Source organism: Pipistrellus kuhlii, unplaced genomic scaffold, assembly GCF_014108245.1.
Source record: "Pipistrellus kuhlii isolate mPipKuh1 unplaced genomic scaffold, mPipKuh1.p scaffold_m20_p_11, whole genome shotgun sequence".
Lineage (NCBI taxonomy): Eukaryota > Metazoa > Chordata > Mammalia > Chiroptera > Vespertilionidae > Pipistrellus > Pipistrellus kuhlii.
Window position 1 is genome coordinate 16,308,245 of NW_023425416.1, and position 19,459 is coordinate 16,327,703.

The 19,459-nt window shown below is 57.5% G+C and overlaps 2 protein-coding genes across 6 annotated transcripts in view; one reads left to right on the forward strand and one right to left on the reverse strand.

Annotated features, from left to right (window-relative positions):
• Nucleotides 1–1,504: 1,504 nt before the first annotated feature.
• BAP1 (BRCA1 associated protein 1) lies at nt 1,505–9,529 on the forward strand. 5 transcript variants are annotated; one of them, XR_004986787.2, is made up of 17 exons: nt 1,505–1,701; nt 1,806–1,835; nt 1,945–1,999; nt 2,933–3,065; nt 3,683–3,802; nt 4,263–4,324; nt 4,408–4,550; nt 4,813–4,891; nt 5,311–5,434; nt 5,719–5,866; nt 6,298–6,482; nt 6,938–7,071; nt 7,625–8,103; nt 8,222–8,382; nt 8,543–8,687; nt 8,814–8,886; nt 9,099–9,169. XR_004986787.2 is itself a non-coding variant. In XM_036430952.2 (17 exons), exons 1-17 carry the CDS (start codon nt 1,665–1,667, stop codon nt 9,230–9,232), a joined length of 2,136 nt encoding a protein of 711 aa, XP_036286845.1. In that variant the 5' UTR covers nt 1,509–1,664; the 3' UTR covers nt 9,233–9,529. The 5 variants fall into 5 exon arrangements, 3 of the variants coding, with proteins under 3 accessions (XP_036286845.1, XP_036286843.1, XP_036286846.1); XM_036430952.2 differs by having other exon boundaries at nt 1,509–1,701; nt 5,365–5,434; nt 8,595–8,687; nt 9,099–9,529; XM_036430950.2 differs by having other exon boundaries at nt 1,511–1,701; nt 8,595–8,687; nt 9,099–9,529.
• Nucleotides 9,530–10,821: 1,292 nt separating this feature from the next.
• Nucleotides 10,822–19,459, reverse strand: part of DNAH1 (dynein axonemal heavy chain 1) — a 68,355-nt gene continuing 59,717 nt past the window's right edge. The window contains exons 60-78 of the mRNA XM_036430956.2: nt 18,964–19,083; nt 18,694–18,843; nt 18,427–18,587; nt 17,456–17,681; nt 17,052–17,247; nt 16,584–16,735; nt 15,983–16,179; nt 15,619–15,763; nt 15,254–15,412; nt 15,051–15,182; nt 14,541–14,711; nt 14,289–14,468; nt 14,042–14,218; nt 13,429–13,599; nt 13,136–13,266; nt 12,437–12,788; nt 11,895–12,129; nt 11,210–11,361; nt 10,822–10,969 (exon numbers count right to left, since the gene is read on the reverse strand). Coding sequence (XP_036286849.2) covers nt 11,240–11,361; nt 11,895–12,129; nt 12,437–12,788; nt 13,136–13,266; nt 13,429–13,599; nt 14,042–14,218; nt 14,289–14,468; nt 14,541–14,711; nt 15,051–15,182; nt 15,254–15,412; nt 15,619–15,763; nt 15,983–16,179; nt 16,584–16,735; nt 17,052–17,247; nt 17,456–17,681; nt 18,427–18,587; nt 18,694–18,843; nt 18,964–19,083 — 3,177 coding nt within the window. The 3' untranslated portion in view covers nt 10,822–10,969; nt 11,210–11,239. The remainder of the gene's footprint in view (nt 10,970–11,209; nt 11,362–11,894; nt 12,130–12,436; nt 12,789–13,135; nt 13,267–13,428; nt 13,600–14,041; nt 14,219–14,288; nt 14,469–14,540; nt 14,712–15,050; nt 15,183–15,253; nt 15,413–15,618; nt 15,764–15,982; nt 16,180–16,583; nt 16,736–17,051; nt 17,248–17,455; nt 17,682–18,426; nt 18,588–18,693; nt 18,844–18,963; nt 19,084–19,459) is intronic.

Here is a 19,459-nt window from a genome sequence, read left to right on the forward strand (position 1 = left end):
ACAAACACCCCAGGGCCATGTCTCATGCCTGGGGAGCCCTGAGCATCTTCTAGGGCTTCCAACTGCTCTGGGTGAATACAGCCAGAGGCAATGCCGCCCTTCCTTTCTCTGTCTCCTCTTTTAACGCACAAGCTGCACCTGCAAGAAGCAATGACATTGCGCTAGCCGGTTTGGCTCAGTGGATAGAGCGCCGGCCTGAGGACTGAAGGGTCTCAGTTGGATTCCGGTCAAGGGCATGTACCTTGATTGCGGCTCATCCCCCGTGGGGAGTGTGCAGGAGGGGCTGATCGATGTTTCTCTCTCATTGATGTTTCTAACTCTCTATCCCTCTCCCTTCCTCTCCCAAAAAAGCAATTAAAAAATATTCTTTAAAAGGAGCAATGACATTGGATGGCCTCTTACTCAACAAAGAGCTTGGACAGGCGCGAAGAGAAGGGCTAGCACTAGGGGGTCCACGTGAGCTGACTACTGAGCGGTTCCGAGTTTTGGGGAGATCCTGATGGTCTAGCAATAGACATAAAACCTTGAAACTTCGGCTCTGTGCATCGCTGGACTAAGACGTTTCTTGCAGGGATTTCCGTGCACACTGGTAGTTTCAGGAAGAAGCATGTAAGGAGGGACGATGCAAAGGCGGGCTTCCACGAGCGGCTCGGGCGGAGGTTTCCTAACCGGGCGAGGCTCCTTTGAAACGGTTACCACGCTGTTTCGCTGGTCAGATGCTGGGTAAAAAGCTTGTTGAGATAATTAAAAATAAATAAGCGTGTTCGGCCCCGCCGCCACAAGAATAAAACAATGATTACTTTGCAAAATAGGTGTCGGTGTGGCCACAACCGTCCCCCAGAGGTAACCACCGGCGAAGGGGCTCAAGAAGCATCCCGGGAGTGCCAGGCCAGGGTCATGCCGCGCCCGCGGGGAGGCTGGTGCGGACCGGGCCGGAGTCGCCTCTGCCGCTCGCTCCTCACTGCGCACTCGGGCCGCCGCTCCCGGCCAGGGCCGCCCGCTCAGGTGTCGACGAGGGCGCCTGTGTCTCGGAGCTTTATTCGTTGTAGCTTCCTCACGGGCGGCCGCCCCGCGCGGTGACTGCGCCGGCGCAGGGGCGAGCGCGCAAACGGGGGCCGGGTCGCGCGGACGGCGACCCAGGGGGACTGCGGCCCCGGCCCGGGGGCTACCGCTACGGTGACCGTTGGCGGAGGGGAACCGCTAAAGGCCGCGCTCCCGCCCCCCATCTCCCCGCCTCGCCCCTTCCCCTCGCGCCGCAGGGTCTAACGCCGCGGGCCCCGCCCTCCCTCTAGCCCCGCCTCCTCACGGAGCACCCCGCCCACCCTCTAGTCACGCCTCCTCACGGCGCGCGCTCCCGCGCCACTGGCGCCAACGCCATTCGCCCCCCCCTCCTCTGGCCACGCCCCCTTTGGCCACACCCCTCTCATCGCCCCGCCCCGCGCTAGAGCTTTAGCGTCAGGCTAACTAGAGGAAGACACGCCCAGAAGCCTGGGGGGAGACGGTCGCTCTGTGGTGACGTATCCCGCTGGCGCGAGCAAGTGACGCGACGGGACCCGTTGTCTGTGTGCGGGGCTAGGGGCCCCGGGGGCGTCGGGGGCTCCCGGCGGGGCGGCGGTGGGTCGGGAGGGCCTGGACATGGCGCTGAGGGACCGCCCCGCGGGAAGATGAATAAGGGCTGGCTGGAGCTGGAGAGCGATCCTGGTGAGGAGGGGGGCAGGCTGGCTGGGGGTGAGGGTTTTGGGGGTCCTTCTCCCCACCCCAGGCTCCTACTTGACCATCATCCGCTCTTCTTGTCGCCCCACCAGGCCTCTTCACCCTCCTGGTGGAAGATTTCGGTAAGAGCCTCTCCTACCCGCCGGACCCCGGCCGTGGGGACTCACTTTCCCGCCCTCGCTGCATGGCCCGGAGCTGCCCTTCCCGACTTATTTTCTTCCCTGATCGCAGGTGTCAAAGGGGTGCAAGTGGAGGAGATCTATGACCTTCAGAGCAAGTGCCAGGGGTGAGTGGCTTGGCTGCAGGACCGCCTTTCACACCTCGAGGCCTAAAGGTGTCCCAGGAGCCCCAGGTTGTGAAAATCTAACATAAGGAAGCGTCCCTTCTCTTTGGGTGTTCTCCTGATCAAGCTGGTATTTTTGTTTTCTCCCCTCATCACTTCCCTTTCTGTAGTAGCACCTCCCCCAATCGATAACAATTCTAACTATCCTTTGGAATATAGTTCAGCTTCTTTTTCTGGTCTGGAGCAGGAAGCCAGGCCCTTCTCTAGACCCAGATCGCACCTGCCTTTTGAGCAGCTGTAATGATTAATTACTGCTTAAAGTGCCGGTGTGCCAGCGCCTCTCATCTCCACACAAGGGTCTGGTGTAGATTGGTTGGCACCTACAAGGCCCTCCTGGGTGACCAACCTCAGGGCCTTGTTTTGGTGGTCCTGCAAAATGGAGGTGTGGAGGAACTGCTGTGATGACTGAATTGAGAAGTCTGCTTTTATTTCTCACAGGAGGGGCTCGTATGGGTGTTCGTTTTCTTCCTTGTCTGCCTTGGGGCTCAGGCCTTGGGGTTCACAAGTGAGAATTAGTGTTTCAGTTCCTCATCAGAGTTTTTGTTCTCACATTAACGTCTGTTCCTACCCTGTCCTGGGCCATTGGTTCCAGCGTTTCTTCTCTTATCCCAGAACCATAAACTTCAGGAGGACACTGGTGGACTCCTGGAGAACCACAGCCAGAAGCCGATGCTTAGCCTGCCTGGGGTGGTCTTCTGGGGTGTGAGGGCTCAGGGTCACTTTGGGCAGTGTTGGGAAGAAACCAGGAGAGAGATGGGGTTACAGAAGGGGCACCTGAGTGGTAACACAATGCAGGGGAATAGGGGGAGAGAAAAAGGGGGGGCTGGTTTCCTTCTCCAACTTGACTGGTTTAGCTCTGCTCCTTCCTTTCCCCAGCCCCGTGTATGGATTCATTTTCCTGTTCAAATGGATCGAAGAGCGCCGATCCCGTCGCAAGGTCTCTACCTTGGTGGATGACACATCTGTGATTGATGACGATATTGTGAATAATATGTTTTTTGCCCACCAGGTGTGCTGGGCTCTGTGTTCTGTCTGGAGGGTGGGAAGCTGCTATTTTCTTTGCTTGGGAAGTGGGAGTGGGTACAGGCAGGAGGAAGAGATAGGCAGTTACTGAGGGTGGTGGTTATAGAAGTCCCTTGGCAAAAGGAACTGAGCTCTTATTCATTAAAAAAGGGAGACTCTTGCCAAAACCGGTTTGGCTCAGTGGATAGAGCGTCGGCCTGTGGACTGAAGGGTCCCAGGTTCAATTCCGGTCAAGGGCATGTACTTTGGTTTGGGCACATCCCCGGTGGGGGGTGTGCAAGAGACAGCTGATCAATGATTCTCTCTCATCGATGTTTCTAACTATCCCTCTCTCTTCCTCTCTGTAAAAAATCAATAAAATATATATATATATATATATATTTTTTTTTAAAAAAAAAGGAGACTCTTTAGAGCAGTGTGGGGTCTGAATCTCCTTTCCAGGTCCCCAGACATCTGATGGGTATTTAGTTAAGTGAACAAACTTGGGGCAAAGATGAGGATTGTTGTCCAGATATGACTGTCCCTCTCTGGGTTCCCTTTCCTGATGAATGTGGGCTTCGATTGAGGGATGCTATGCATGGGTGACTGTTCTTGGTTTCACAGCTGATCCCCAACTCTTGTGCCACGCATGCCCTGCTGAGCGTGCTCCTGAACTGCAGCAATGTGGACCTGGGGCCCACCCTGAGCCGTATGAAGGACTTCACCAAAGGCTTCAGCCCTGAGGTATGCCACCGTGCCTTACCCTGGCTCGCAGCTGGGGGGACACATCTGACCTCCAGGGCCACTGGTGATGCCACTGCATGACGGTTGGCACTGTGAGGCTTTTTGCTTTTCACATGCTCATTTACACATTTGGCTCTTAAGTTAATTGTGGAAGGCAGTTGGCTTTAGGCTCAATTGTCAGGAAAGGAGACAAACCTAGGGAAGGAAGGAAGATTGCTCAAGTGACACCATTTTAGGACTTTGTCGGCATTTTGGAGTCCATGTTGCTCCCAGTGTCCGCTTATTACTGTGCAAGGCCATATGAGCCCATCTCTTGCGGGATCTCTTCTCCCCTTTAGGAGAGTCCACCTGTGCTTCAGGTTCCTGGAACACCTCCAGGCCTGCTCGTCTAAGCTCTAGTTCCTACCCAGAGGCTCAGCTGAGAAGTTGTTCTGATGTGGTCTCATTTTCTTCCCTCTAGAGCAAAGGATATGCGATTGGCAATGCCCCGGAGTTGGCCAAGGCACATAATAGCCATGCCAGGTGTGTGGGAGCTGTGGGAGCTGTTGGGGGTGGGGGGAAGGAAGGGCTGTCTCATTCGGGGCCCTGACTGGGTCCTTCCCCAGGCCCGAGCCACGCCACCTCCCTGAGAAGCAGAATGGCCTTAGTGCAGTGCGGACCATGGAGGCATTCCACTTTGTCAGCTATGTGCCTATCACAGGCCGGCTTTTTGAACTGGATGGGCTCAAGGTCTATCCCATTGACCATGGTAAGCACTCTGAGCTGGGGGCTCTATGGGTTTTTCTGCTTAACTCTTAAGGAGCTGGGGTCTAGGGTCCTAAGGTGCTTGGAACTCAGTGGTGGGGGCTGGGTATTCAGGACATCTGGCTTTGACCATATGGCACCCTCAGCGCATTGCCTTATTAGCCCCTGACTCCCTGACTCAACTACTCTCCATCCTCCCTCCCATTCATGGCTTGCCCAAACTCAGGGCTTCCCACCTGCTGACTCCTTGTCTTGGTGTTCCTTAGGGCCCTGGGGTGAGGATGAGGAGTGGACAGACAAGGCCCGGCGGGTCATCATGGAGCGTATCGGCCTCGCCACTGCAGGGTAAGGGTCCTGTGCCTGCCCTACCCTTTGGAGCTGTGCCCCCATTGCGATGGGAACAGAAAAGGGAACCAAAGCAGAGAAGCCAGATGATTCGTGCCATGGTGAATCTGGCAGGATCAGACTTGAATCTTGGGCTCCCAACTCATTGCTCTGTGCCTGCTTTGGGGAGGGGCAGGGCTTGGTGGAGCCCTAGGTGGCCCAAGCATGCTGGCTCACTTCCTGCCAGGCCCATTGCACAGCTTGTTGGAAGGCACCTGCTCATGTGCCCGGTATACGTGGTCCCCTGCTACCTGCCTGTTGGGTGGGGCCTGTACCTATGGCTGCAGGTGTGACTTCAGGGAGCCCTGCCAGGCTCTCTGCCTCAACCTGGTGGTGGGGCCGGGGTGCGAGCTGCTCTCACAGCTGCACTGTGCCTGCAGGGAGCCCTACCATGACATCCGCTTCAACCTGATGGCGGTGGTGCCCGACCGCAGGATCAAGTATGAGGCCAGGCTGCATGTCCTCAAGGTGAACCGTCAGATAATACTGGAGGCTCTGCAGCAGGTGGGTACTCTCCTGTCCGGTCCCTGTCAGCCATTTTCTCCTTCCCCTCACTGGGGCAGTTGTCTGTCATTCCCAAATCATCATGGATCTGGGCTTCAACTAACCACTCCTTCTTTGAGCCCTTTTTGGGGAAGGGGTGGTGAGGGAAAGTAGTTTCTAGAAGGAGGTTTGGGTTTGACTGTTGTGTTTTTCTGTGAGGGAGTCGGGAGGGCTAAGGCCCTTAGCTGTCCAAGGTAGAGGCTGTGGCTGCCTTCTCTCCTCTGAGCCTTGGCTTCTCTTTTTAGGTGATCAGGGTAACACAACCAGAGCTGATTCAGACACACAAGTCTCAAGAATCCCAGCTGCCTGAGGAGTCCAAACCAGCCAGTGGCAAGTCCCCTGTGGCTCTGGAGGCGAGCAGGGGCCCAGTGTCCTCGGAGGGCACCCACACAGGTACTAGGGGTCTTAGGGCCTCTCATGGGCCTCAGAGTGACCCCTCATAGCTTGACCGGAAGACCTGAAGGCACTTGGGCAGTGATTCAGAGGCTGCTATGGAAGGCCTGAAGCCCAGTGCTTGCATCCCTCTCCCGTCCAAACGTGGAGGGAGAGCAGTTTTCCCTGAAGAAAGGCATCTGCAGAGGGCTGCCATTACCATGGCCCCTGCGCCTTTTCTGTAAGCACATTCCCTTTCTGGTTTTCTTCAAGCCTTTTCTTCTTCCTGCCTCCCTTTCTTTTTCCATCTTGTTCTTCTCTTGTCTTGCTCTGGGCCCATGACTGACTTCCATCTAACCAGCTGCTCAGCTGTCACAGGACTGGGGAGACAGCGGGCTGGGGACAGCTTTTTTTGAGGATTTGGCTGAAGGTCCTGCCTATGCTTCTCTCAGATGGTGTGGAGGTGGTGGCTGGTTCATGCCCACAAGCCCCAACCCACAGCCCTCCCAGCAAACCCAAGCTGGTGGTGAAACCTTCAGGGAGCAGCCTCAATGGTGTTCCCCCCAACCCCACTCCCATCGTCCAGCGGCTGCCAGCTTTTCTGGACAATCACAACTATGCCAAGTCCCCCATGCAGGTGAGCTGGGAGTGCTGCCACGGGAGTGTCCTCAGGTGGTTCTTTGTTCAGCCCCGACCGGGGCCTGGTTCCTCTGTCTGATACTTGGAAGCACCCACAAAGGCAGGGGCTTAGGCAGAGAGAACTCCACTGACTTTGAGTCCATCCACATAGCTATGGCACTAAATGTTTGGGTCATGTTCCTTGGTACAGTTCTGTGGGTTAGATTCTGCTGCAAAATCCAGGCACATGCTTCAGGGATTCTGCTGAAAAATTAAGGCACAAGACTCTCAGAAGCCTGTGTAGGCAGGTAGTGGGGTGGGCAGCAGCTTTTCTCAGAGCCATGGGCTCTGGAACACCTGGAGAGTTTCTGGACTTGACCTGAGAGCCATTCTGGCTTTCTCTCTGGCTGTGAATGCGATGCCTAGCCTGGGCTGGCTGACTCCTGCTCATGGCTGCTCTGGGTTTTGCCTCAGGAGGAGGAAGACCTGGCAGCAGGTGTGGGCCGTAGCCGAGTTCCAGTTCGCCCACCCCAGCAGTACTCGGACGATGAGGATGACTATGAGGATGAGGAGGAGGACGATGTGCAGAACACCAACCCTGCCATCAGGTCAGCTCAGCTCTAGGCTGGATGCTCTGAGCGCTGCAGATCCTATCTTGGTTATTTCAATGTGTTATCTGAGAATGCCCTTCAGCAGATGGACAACACTGAGCACCTGCTGAATACAGGGTCCTGGGAAGGCTGGCATGAAGGGGCTGATTTCAGGACCCAAGAAGCTGTTGGAGGGATGCGGGGAGGGCTGAGCACATTTAACCAGACATCAAAATATGTTCTGTTGGGAGGTGGCCTTTTGGTTAGGTTTTGGAAGAAGAATTGGATGAAATGGGAGGAGGAGATGGGGTAGGGATAGCTTTTCTGGAAGACATGGCATTGGCAAAAGGCCAGCAGCTGAAATAGAGAAGGCGTCCTTTGAGGACACCTGGCTGTAGCTGTGAGAGCTTAGGGTGCCAGGCTTGGCATGGCGGGGTCAGGCTGCTGGACCGAATGAGGAGCTTCAGGGTCAGTCCCTGGATGCCAGGGTGTGGGCAGGCAGTTCTAGGCATTGCTGGGAGTGTGGTCATCTGACCCACTCCCTTGGCTCATGTCTCGTTGGGCCCCACAGATACAAGCGAAAAGGGCCAGGAAAGCCAGGGCCAATGAGTGGCTCCGGGGAAGGGCAGCTGTCAGTGCTGCAGCCCAACACTATCAACGTCTTGGCCGAGAAGCTCAAAGAGTCCCAGAAAGACCTCTCGATCCCCCTGTCCATCAAGACCAGCAGCGGCGCTGCGAGTCCGGCTGTGGCGGTGCCCATGCACTCACAGCCCTCGCCCACCCCCAGCAACGAGAGCACAGACACAGCCTCTGAGATCGGCAGCGCTTTCAACTCACCACTGCGCTCGCCCATTCGCTCAGCCAACCCCACACGGCCCTCCAGCCCTGTCACCTCCCACATCTCCAAGGTGCTTTTTGGAGAAGATGACAGCCTGCTGCGTGTTGACTGTATACGCTACAATCGTGCTGTACGTGACCTGGGTCCTGTCATCAGCACGGGCCTGCTGCACTTGGCTGAGGATGGTGTGCTGGGTCCCCTGGCACTGACAGGTGCGCCTCGTGCTGACTCACTGGCCACTTGGTGTACCGAGGGTGGAAGAGGGAGGGAGCCAAGTGACCACCAAGTGTCCTGCACTCTGATGAGTCTTCTCATGCCTTCTTTTCCCAGAGGGTGGGAAGGGTTCCTCGCCCTCCAGCAGACCAAACCAGGGCAGCCAGGGGTCCGGCGGCCCAGAGGAGAAGGAGGTGGTGGAAGCTGCAGATGGCAGAGAGAAGTCTGGGCTGGCCAGGACCGGTGAGCCCTTGAGTGGGGAGAAGTACTCACCCAAGGTGAGCCCCTGCAGTCTCTAACCCTGGCAGAGGGAAGGGCCTGGGGGCTGCTGCCTGAGGCTCGGTTGATTGGAGTTTTGGTGGGGAGGTAGTGGAAGAAGCCTCGGTCAGCTCCAGGCACTCTGGCTGCTTCTCCTTGCCTCTCGCTGCTTCCTAGTAGTATGGCTTTGGTGCTGGCCAGCTCCCATGGGTGCAATGCTGGGTTTTGGCAGGAGCTGCTGGCACTGCTGAAGTGTGTGGAGGCTGAGATTGCAAACTATGAGGCCTGCCTCAAGGAAGAAGTGGAGAAGAGGAAGAAGTTCAAGGTGGGTAATTTCTCCAGCTGCCTGGTCCTCTGTCCATGACTGTCTTTCTGGAGGTGCGACTTCTAGAGGTCAGCTGGTGGCAGCTCTGGGGAGGTGCCGCAGTGTCCTCATCCTTTTTTCCCACAGATTGACGACCAGAGGAGGACACACAACTATGACGAGTTCATCTGCACGTTCATCTCCATGCTAGCTCAAGAAGGTGGGGTACTCACTATTGCGTCTTCCCCGGCATACCCTGCTGAGGGCCATGCTGCTCAGGTCCCCCCTCTGCCAGGCCTCTGCTGGGGGTTGAGCAGACGGTGGGTCTCAGGGAGGCCCATAAGACCCTCTGCTCTTGGCCTGAGTCTGTGGCCTATTGAGCAGGTGGCTGCTGGGCATCCACCACTTGCTCACGGGCCTCTGCCTCTGCAGGGATGCTGGCCAACCTGGTGGAGCAGAACATCTCCGTGCGGCGGCGCCAAGGCGTCAGCATTGGCCGGCTCCACAAGCAGCGGAAGCCTGACCGGCGGAAACGTTCACGCCCCTACAAGGCCAAGCGCCAATGAGGATGCTGGCCCCAACTCTGCAGCCTGCTCTTGCCTTGTGGCCTCACCAGGGCCTCTTCCCTGCCCCACTCCCCCTTCCCAGTATTACTGAATGGTTCCAGCCAGAGAGCTCAGACCCTGGAAAGGGAAGCCAGGCCAGGATTCCCTGCATTGTACTTGGGTAGGATAAGCCCATAGCGCTCAGGAAGCAGCAGCTGGAGCTGGGAAAGCGAGGTGCTGCAGCTGCCTCCACAGCCGGCTGTGGGCTGCAGGACCTGGCCTTTCTGCCTGGGCAGCAGAATATATATTTTACCTACAGAGACGTCTATTTTTTCTGGGCTCTGGCCCGTTCTGCCACCACTGTGTTGACATAGCCGGCTTCCTGACTGCTTTCTCTCCTAACAGTTGCCATCCTGGTGGGGCCTGGGTGGCTTGGGCCTGCAGCTCTAGCTGTAGCGGCCAGTTATCTCATGAGGAAGCCAGGTCTGCTCTTCATTCCTCCTGGGAGAGCTCCAAACTCAGGGACCTGGCTTCTGGGCTAGGTTGGGAGTGGGGTATCCCAGTGGGGAAGAGAGGAGCAACCTGCTGGGGTCCCATGGTCTGAGCAGAGAGAAGCGTTTGAGCTGTTTGGTGGTTTGGTCCCTTCCTGGCTATAGTCAGGCTTGTCAAGTCTGCTGTCCACAGCAGGGTCCTGGGGCTCTTTGCCTTCAGTGTTGTGGCCCTGGCACTGGGCCTGCCTTGGACTCCTGGGCTCTGTCCTGGAGCCTGGGGCTCAGAGGAGCCTCTGCCCAGCCCCTCAGTATTACCGTATCTCCCTCCTAGGGTAGCAGAGACAGGGCTGCTTGCAGGAGACTGGCACACCTCAGCTCTCCCTGCCACACCAGCTTCCTCAGCCTCTGCAAGGCTCTCAGGGTGGGTTCTGCAGGACCAAGACAGCCCATTGGAAACCCTATGTTCCCAGAGGGCCTGATGCCCAGAACTGTCTGGAGCTCAGCCCCAACTACAGCCCCGTACCCTCTGCCAGATGGCTTTGAAAGAGATCCAAGGAGGCCCCTAACCTGTACATAGTGATCTGGGAGGGGGTGGGGAACAGCTGGCAGCCCTGGCAGTTGTCTCTGCACTGAGCATAGCCTGACCCCTCCACCCCATGTAAATACTGGATCATTGAGTGAATAAAACTCGCCTAAAAAACAAACCCTCCTGTGGTTGCTGACTTGAGTTTGTAGTCAAGGTGAAGGTGGGAGTGAGGGGCTAACCAGGCCTGGGTCTAAGTCTCAAAGACCAGAGGTGAGAAATATGCATTCTTGGGTATTCAGCTTTCTGGGGCAGAGATTTTGGGGATGGTAGGCCTGGAATTCAGGACCTGAGCTGAGGAGGGGCGTCGGGTGGGCTGTGGAATGTGAAGGGTTGTGTTAAAGGTGCACTTTGGGAGGGAAAGGCCATGCAAAAGCTTTCAACAGATCTGATAGCTTTGCGACCTGGAGAGAGCCTGGGGTTCTGGGTTGTAGGAGGGCTGCCTCTAGCCCTGCTGGTGTGCTCTCCCTGGAGGGGCTCTGGGATCTTAGAGGGGTCCCTCCTCTTGTTGCACCTGGACAGGTCCAGCAGGCCAAAGCTGCTACCTCTGCTCCCTCTTCCCCTTGCTAACCACATTCTCTTGAGGCTTCTGTAGCCCCTTATTCCATTTCCCTGGTAGTGAGTCCTACAGAAAGGGGTTGGTGTAAGCAGGTAAGGCTCAGCTGGACTGCTTAGAAAACTCAACTTTGCCGAGACCAGTTTGGCTCAGTGGATAGAGCGTCAGCCTGTGGACTGAAAGGTCCCAGGTTCGATTCCGGTCAAGGGCATGCACCTTGGTTGCAGGCACATCCCCAGTGGGGGGTGTGTGGGAGGCAGCTGGTTGATGTTTCTCTCTCATCGACGTTTCTAGCTCTCTATCCCTCTTCTTTCCTCTCTGTAAAGAAATCAATAAAATATATTTTAAAAAAAGAAAAGAAAACTCAACTTTAATGGCTCCCACCCTTTTATCCAAGTCTAGTAGTCCAGGGCACAGATGAGGGCCACACCACGCTTTATCCAGTGTCGCTGAGGCTGGCGGGAGGGGATCTCCACAGCAATGACGTAGTTGGTGGAGTGGCCTGTGGTTGATAGTGTTCCTGGAACAGGCAACGGGGAGGGTTAAGTTGTCTGCCACAGTTAGAGAGGGACAGGGCAAAGGCAATGGACTTGGCAGATTTGGGGACAAGGAAGGAATCCTGAAGGGCAAGCCTGCTTGGAGGTCTGGCTACGGCTCAGGCCTGTCCAGGGTTAATGCAATGAGGAGGACAGGCAGTAATGGGAGAATTGATGCCATCACACATTTCCTGTTGGACTCAGCCCAGACCCATCCCTCCTCTCCAGGCCTCAGTTATCCTCTCTGATCCTCTACTGTCAGGCTTGGGCTCCCAGGACCCACAGTGGATCTGCTGAGGGAGGCAACAAGATGGTGACCTCAGAGGCCACCATAGACTGAGCCAGCTGCTGGACACTGCTGTGCCTGCTGCTGCCAGGCTATGTCCTGCCCCGTTGGTCTGAGGACTGCTGGCTGACCTCGGCCATCTTATTCAGCTAACCTGGATTAGGCTAACTGGCCTGAGCTGGCCCAGGCCTGGGCCCCTGTAGTGTAGGCTCCCTGCCCTAAGCCTCGTACCAGCACGGGTCAGCGTCTTGTAGATGGGGCACAGGTAGAAGTCCTGGTCCTCAACCTTGCGGTTGGGCACAGGTAGGAGCCAGATGACAGCCATCTCCGTGTATAGCTCCTTGGGTCGAGACTCGGCCAGCTGGAAGTCCATGGGGTCCCAGCGGGCACCTTCCAGAAACAGTCCATAGATGTAGCACCCCACGACTGGCTTTTGCTTGAGCTCTGACACTGCTTGGGGCATTACCTATGGTGAGCACACAAATATGCCCCACACATATCAACATTCAGAATCTGGATTAGAATTTGGGTCCTAAGGCACAAACTCCCTCCTGAGCTTTGCCTACCTGCCCATCACACCCACCATCTTAGCTGGTAACCTGCAGTCTATGTCCTGCCCCTCGTGATTTCCCTGGGCTCCTGGCCTGGTTGTCCTTTGCCCCCAACCCCGGCTCAGGGGTCCTCTGACTCTGTCAGCCAGCTGTGGCCTTAGGCTCCTCCCATCTGGGCTGTACCCCAACTTGTACCTGACCTAGCCCTAGCTGTATCCAAACCTTGAAATCGAAGGAGATGGTGTCGATGGAGATGACAGACTTGCGGGCATAGTTCTGCAGGGTGCCTGTCAGGAAAGCCTGGGGGAAGAAGAAGCCACTGATCCAGAAAACAACTGGGATGCCCTCTTTGATCCAGGTCTGTAGGAAGTCTAGGCGCTGCAGCAGATCCATGACCCATGAGGATAGTGGCTTGAGTGATGGATAGGCCTTGGCATTCCAAAGCTCGGGCACAGTGTTGTTGTACAGGCTGGCAGCCATCAGTTCCAGCTGCGAGGACATCACCACCAGCCCCTTGAGGGCCTTGAGCAGATCTCGCAGCGACTGTGTGATCACCTGTATCAGCCGGTTGTACCTATGGGCCAGTGGCAAGGAGGCAGGCAGTGGGCCAGGACCCTCTAGCAGCATCTACACCCCAGTTGTGGGCCATAGACAAAAAGCACAAAACAAAACAATGGCTGACTGGTTGGGTAGCCTGGGTACTAATCCCAGCTCTGATCCTTAGCACATATGAGACCTTAGTTCACTTAACCTTTTTGGGTCTTGGCTTCTCATTTGTAAAATGGGAGAATAAAACTGTGGCTGAGTTAGAGGATGGATTTATTGCACTTGGTATGGGACCTGGCCCATAGTACCCCTTCCTGTCGTTTCTCTACAGCCCAGTGGTCTGCTGACTCAGGGCTGGGGGTGGTGGGGGATTACCGAATGACCTCCTGTATTAGCACCGTGTTCATGGACTCCTCATACAGCACGGGGTACGTGGTCATCACCCACTGCAAGTTGATGGGCTCCGGAACCTGGAGTAGAATGTTCATGGCCACATCTTCCACTATCTGTAGGGGCAAAGAGATAGTGGGGGTCAGGGCTGACTCCCACAACCCTTGTGTAGGATTCCACATGCACAGAGTTCCATCCCACAAGAGAGGAGGCGGGGTGGTGGGTAGGAGATTAGCCCTGCCCAACCCTTGGGCCCTTTCCCTCCCACTGTCACCTACCTCCTCTCTGCCATGACCGCCCACAGAGGATGATTTGGGTTGCAGCTGTACGATAGCACCAAGCAGGGCGAAAGTCTCATTTTGGGCAAAAGTGATGTTGGCGTTGTCATGCAGACCGAAGATCTCAGGCATGTCATTGAGGGGAAGGCCTTTGATATAGGAGATGTAGCCCTGGGGGATTGGAAGGCACAACAGCTGAAGCCCAGCCTGTGGTATCCCTCCAACTGAGCACGCTCCCCCATCACCCTGGTCGTAACCCTATTATTTTTGGGACTCCAAGGCCGCTGATGCATCATTGGGTGCCCCCTTCTCACTGTCATACATCTCCCAGCTCCTTCATTTGGCTGCTCAAACCTGTCACTCTCCCTCCTTTCCACTGCTGACCTAGCCCCTGACCGCTCCTCACACAGCTTAGCTGAAGCAGCGTGTCCTCAGGGAGGCTCCCTGACTGTGGGCTGGTTGGGTTGCCCCTGCCTCACTGAGTGCCCCCAGGCACTGGTGACTGTCTCTGTGGGATGGATCAGTCTGAGAAGGAGCTAGTGTAGGGCAGGGAGCACAACTCCTCTCACCCACACTCAAGTGGCCACCACCCCAGAACCCAGGCTGCGCTCACGTTGAGGTCGTAGGTGGGTTGGATCTGGTGGTAGATGCCCGAGGTGCTGTAGCTGTGCTCGGGGGAGAGCACTTCGGGGTTGTAGAAGTCCTCCAGGATGTTCATGACGCAGCGGCGGTCCCAGTCGTCCGTGACGCGGCCCCCATAGTTGATCTCCCCTGCCGTGTACTTGAGGACCTATGCGGTGGGTGGGTGAGAGGGCCCCACCAGCGCCTGGCCCCCTGCCCCCAGCCTGTCCCCGGCCCACCTTGTAGGGGATGTTCTCATACTCATCCAGGAACATCTTGAGCTGGCTGATGCAGATGCGCAGGTCCCCGTCCGTGAACTCGTAGGGGATGTTGAAGCCCAGGGGCCCAAACTTGCGGCGCTCCAGAGCATTGCCGTGGAACAGGCACAGGGACAGCAGCAGGGACTTGAACTCCATCGTCTGCGAGAGGTGAGGGGCGGGGGCGTGAGGGAGGGGAGAGGGCCAGGGCAGGTAGGCAGGGCAGTGCCTCACCTTGTGACAGGAGTTGAGGAAGTCATCGCTGAGGCTGCTGTAGGACTTGAGCAGGTTGGCCTTGACGCCACGTGGCGGCTCGATGGTCATCTTGGAGCCATTCTGCAGGATGGACACTGGGAACTTGTTGCTGGGCAGGCTGGTGAGCCACAGGCGGAAGTCCCGGTGCACCTGGTGGCCATGTTCCACATGAGCATCAGGCCCCATACCTGGTGGCCTCCCCAATGCCAGGCTTTCTCTGACAGCCCTTCCCTCTGGGCTGGCCAGGCTGCCTGGACCACGAGTTAAGAATATGAGCTTTGGCAAGTTCCAGGATTTGTGCTGGGTGGCCTTGGGCGTCACATCACCACCGGTAATGTGACCTGGGAAGATTAACGCAATCAAGGCAAGTTCCGTATGTCGGTTCCCAAGCACTGCCTGTGTGCCTGAGCGTTTTGTGGGACCATCACATTTAGTTTCCCAGTCCTGGGGAGACACTCAGGACTCCCTCAGCAGAGGAGGCTGGCGTACCTTGTCGGGATTGATGTGTTCAATGAGGCGCTCGAGGGCTGGCATCCAGCTTGGGGCCAGGTGGCAGTTCTGGAAGAAGACCCACTTGCCCCTCTCTATGGAGTTGCGCATCATGGCTTCTGCCAGAGGGCCCTGTAGGGCGGGAGTGCTGAGTGGTGGGACCAGCTGGCCTGGCCCCTCATCCCTCCTTGTCCCACCCCTACCTGGCCCTGGCCCAGGGAGATGGCAGAGAGCTTCTTGGAGAACTTCATCTCTTCAGCAAACTTGTATAAGTCGGCGGCAGGGTCAGTGCCAGGCGACAGCACAAAGATGAGGGGTGTGATGGAGTTGGAGTCTTTGAACACCACTGACAGGTTGGCTGTCTGCAGGGCAGGGAGAGATGCTGGGATAAGGAGGCACAGGGACCCTGGCAAGAGAGCTCGGGGCTTCCAGGGAGTTCCCAGGGGCCTTATGAGTGGGGCCGGAGGGGTAGGGCTAGGACTTCTGACTGGCCAAGGCTGCAAACTGGCCTGTCCAGGTGCAGCCAGGCCCCTGGAACCGCAGTTGGGGGTTAGCAAGTGGTACTTGCCTGGGGTTCAATGAAGCGTGGCTCCAGGTTGGTGGCCACAAAGTCCTGCATGGCGTTGGTAACCTTGTCTCCACGCAGGCAGCGCAGAACCAGCAGCTTCTGGAACTGGTCCAGGTACTTGTCCCAGATGCCAGGCAACGGCTCCCTGCAATAGTGACCATGTCCCCTGAATGCTGACCTGTGGGAGGGCACTGGCCACAGAGACTCTGCTGGCGGGATGACAGGAGAGTGGGGTGTCTGGGATATGTGGCCATGGGTGTGGAAGAGATGTGGCCACAGCTGCAGGGCAACCTTGGGTTGCTCCTGTCTCTGGGGTCTCACCCCTCAATGTGCCCACCCTGCCATGCTTTGGGGCCTAGCTCACCGGTGGGGCTCAGGGCTGTCGAAGATATCCCGGAATTCTGAGAGGTATTTCACGAAGTCAATGGCAAAGGAGGAGAAGGCTTCCAGGTTGGAGAGTGCCAGGATGTCTCGCCAGGCCCGGTCTGACAGCCATTCCACTGCAGGGTTCTCAGCTATGATCTGGGTGGAACCCCCGGACAGGAGGTAGCGCCACTCGTACTGGCAGGGGACAGAGGGAGGCTAGTGCCAGGCCCTGTATACCCATGAGCTCACTCAGTACACAGTGAGGGCTGAGCAGTGGTGGCTGTCACTCTCACTAACTTGGCTGTGCTTTCCAACACATCACGAAATGCCTGGGGCTCCTGAGGACATGAGCTGGGAGACCCAGGCCTGCCTCTGTGCCCACCAACACACTCAAGGCTCAGAGATCTGCTCTCAGGACTCTTGGGCCACTGTTTTAAGCAAGGAGCCGTGCTTCTGCCCCTTTGCCCTTTTGCTCTTGCTGCTCCATGAAAAGCCTTTCCTTTCCTTCCACCCTGTGCTCCCAGGCCCTACAACAGGGCAACTGCTCAGACTGTCCCCACTGGCCCACCGGCCCACCGGCTGCCTCTCTGCTCATGCACCTGGTTGATCTTGTCTGCGTTCATCATGATGCGGGCACACAGCAGGAAGGCGAACATCAGCTTGTGCTTCTCAAAGAGGCTGCGGCAGACGTTGCTGTAGAGGCTGTAGGTCAGGTAGCGATTGATGTTGGCGATGCGCTTCTTCAGGTTGTCTGCAAGGCAGAGAGGTGATGCAGCACCGGGGAGAGGGAGGGGAGCGGGAGCCTGGGGTCCAGCGCAGCCAGGCTCCCAGGAGCCCCAGGGCAGTCAGAGCCTCCCTGGGCATTTGGAGTGCCCGGCAAAAGGGCTCCAGGGAGGGAAGGGAGGCGGCTGTGTTCGTCTGTTGAGTGTGTGAGATGAGAGCACGTGCAAGTGACTCGGGTGTGAGCCTGTGTGTGTGCCCTCTGCGGAAATGTGTTCACGCGTCCCATCTGTGCCAGGGTGAGAGCCTGGCGACTGTGTCCACATGTGCATGTGTGCCAGGGCTACCTGCCCTCTCTGAGTTGGCGATGCCCGAGAGGAAGATGCTGAGAAACCACTCCAGGGAGTACTGGTACATGGGGTCCACGTTGGCCAGGTCAGACACACAGAAGAATAGGATCTGGGTACGGACGGCCACAGGTATGTACTCCATGCGCGTGAGGTCAATGTCCTTTTCTGTCTGCTCTGCTATCCTGACCTTGGCCTGGGGGTGCAGTGGAGGGGCCTGGTCAGACCCAGGTAGCTGGCAAAGAGCAGCAGGTAGAGGTGTGGGGGGACAGGGGCCCGGCCTCGGGCAGGTGGGGAGAGGCAGGCAGGGTGAGAGAGGCAGGCAGGGTGGGAAGAGGCAGGCAGGGTGGGGAGAGGCAGGCAGGGAGGGAAGAGGCAGGCAGGGTGGGCAGGCAGTGGCCGACCTGGATCTCCGCAGCCTTCATTTTGGAAGCCTCCAGCACCTTGATGAGCTCCATGTCATCCACCGGGTTACCCTCGGAGGAGCTGAGCCGGTACAGGATCTGGTCTTCTATGTCCTTCAGCTCCTGGCGCATCTTGGCATTACTGACAATCAGCTGGTTCTTGGCTTCCTCCAGGTCCGGCCGCTCCTCAGCCACTACCTGGCCTAGCAGCTGGTCCTCTAGGCCACTGCCAGGGGCGGGGAACACCCTGCCTGTAATACCTGATGGCCCCCAGGCGGCCCCCTGTCTATCTGTGCTCCTGGGCTCCAAGAGCAGAGTCCCTGCTGGTGTCAGCCTGGGAGGCCTAGCCTGTCTCAGGCGGCAGATAGAATGCCGAGCTGTTTTTAAAGTGATCGGTTCTCAGAGACCTTGGGTGGCAGCCTGGAACCCAGAAGGAGCCAGGCAGTTGGATGTGTGAGTTGCTGAGGTCTCTGAAAAAACTCCGTCTCAGCAGGAAGGGGCTGAGTGTCTGGGAGCGACAGGCCTTAAGGGCGTTTCCACGCCCTGTTCTGTGGGGAGGTTCTCCGCGGCCACTATGCCTCGGGGTCTGTGGGTGGTCAGTGAAGCCCTAGTGCCTGGCTCATAGCAGCCAGGGCAGGATCAGGCCGGGTGCCTGACCCAGGGCCCCAGGACAGCGTGGGCGGTGAGCACACAAGGGCCTGCAGAGGGCTGAGCTGCAGGGGAAGAGACGAGAGCTCTTGCGGGAGGCTGGGGTAGGTTTGGACGAGGGATCAGGATGAGTTGGGGGGGGCGGGGTTTAGGTGGAAATAGTGGAAATGCTGTTTAGGAGGGGCTAGAAAGGCCTGGGGGAAGCTGACAGAGCCTCTGAGTGGAGGAAAGACTCAGTAACTCCTGACCTGAGGGTAGGAGAGGGGCAGCTGGATAGGCCGAGGTGTAGCTGATACTTGGGAGCCTGGGGGCCGGGGGCTTACCTGGGAGACAGGGTGAAATTGATGAGGGTGAGCTTGGTGGCGACCTCGGGTGTGTAGTGTGGGTTGGGCAGCTTGGTGGTGATGTACATCCTGAAGTCCTCGTGGTAGGGGATCACTGTGTCCCCCAGCTTCAGCACTGTGTTCCCCTGCTGCTTGTATGTCTGTGGTGGGCGGGATGGGCAGAGCTGTCTGTGGCCCCGGCTTCGTCGGTGTGGCAGGGGAGGGAGGCTGTCAGTCCCCTCCCACCCGCCCGCGCTGCAGGCTCACCTGCTTGAGCAGCACGGGCTCCAGAGCGGGGTCCAGCTCCTCGCCCACGTTCTCCAGAAGGCAGGGCTTGCCGAAGCGGATGGCGTTCTCCATGCTGCGCAGGAAGTCGCGGTCACTCAGCTTGAACACGTCCAGCCCGCTGTCCTTCTCCTGTGGGAGCGGGGACAGGGAGGGGTGGTGGGGGCTGAGGGCCACCCCGAGGCTCCGCTGCTCCTCTTGTGGCTGCTCAGCCTGGTGGTGGGGGGGGTGGCAGCTGGCAGGGAGACTCACCATGTTTTTGATCCATTTGTTGGCCTGGCCCTGAGGGTCAATGAAGTGGGTCCAGCGATGGGAGTACTGGTTGATGACCCCGTTCTCCACTGACAGCGTGTCGTTGGGGAGGCCAGCGATCTGTGGGGCACCAGGCGCCATCGTGGGCGGGGCTCTCACATGAACGGTGTCAGCTGAGGCATCAGCTACTCCCTGCCTCATGCCTGGCTCTGCCTGTCCTCTCCTCTTTGTGCCCTCCTGGAGGTGAGGGCAGGTGCCAGTGTGCCCCTAGGCTGAGTCCCAACACCCTCCTTCACTGGGCTTCCCTGAACTTTTGCCTACTGAGCTCTCACTCCATTCCAGTGTTTCCCAAACTTTTGATATATGTGTACCCCTTCTCTAATTTTCGTAACGCTGAGTACCCCCATACTCATGAGAATGTAGAATTAGGCGCAGCTGAGCACGGTGCAGTGCATATCCCCACCAAACACCGGTGCAACGCGTACCTCCACCAAAC

Coding starts and splice junctions, on each gene's coding strand:
- BAP1 (XM_036430950.2), top strand. CDS start 1,665: ATGAATAAGGGCTGGCTGGAGCTGGAGAGCGATCCTG. Junction 3,066..3,682: donor ATATGTTTTTTGCCCACCAG/GTGTGCTGGGCT, acceptor TTGGTTTCACAG/CTGATCCCCAACTCTTGTGC. Junction 8,688..8,813: donor AGAAGAGGAAGAAGTTCAAG/GTGGGTAATTTC, acceptor TTTTTCCCACAG/ATTGACGACCAGAGGAGGAC.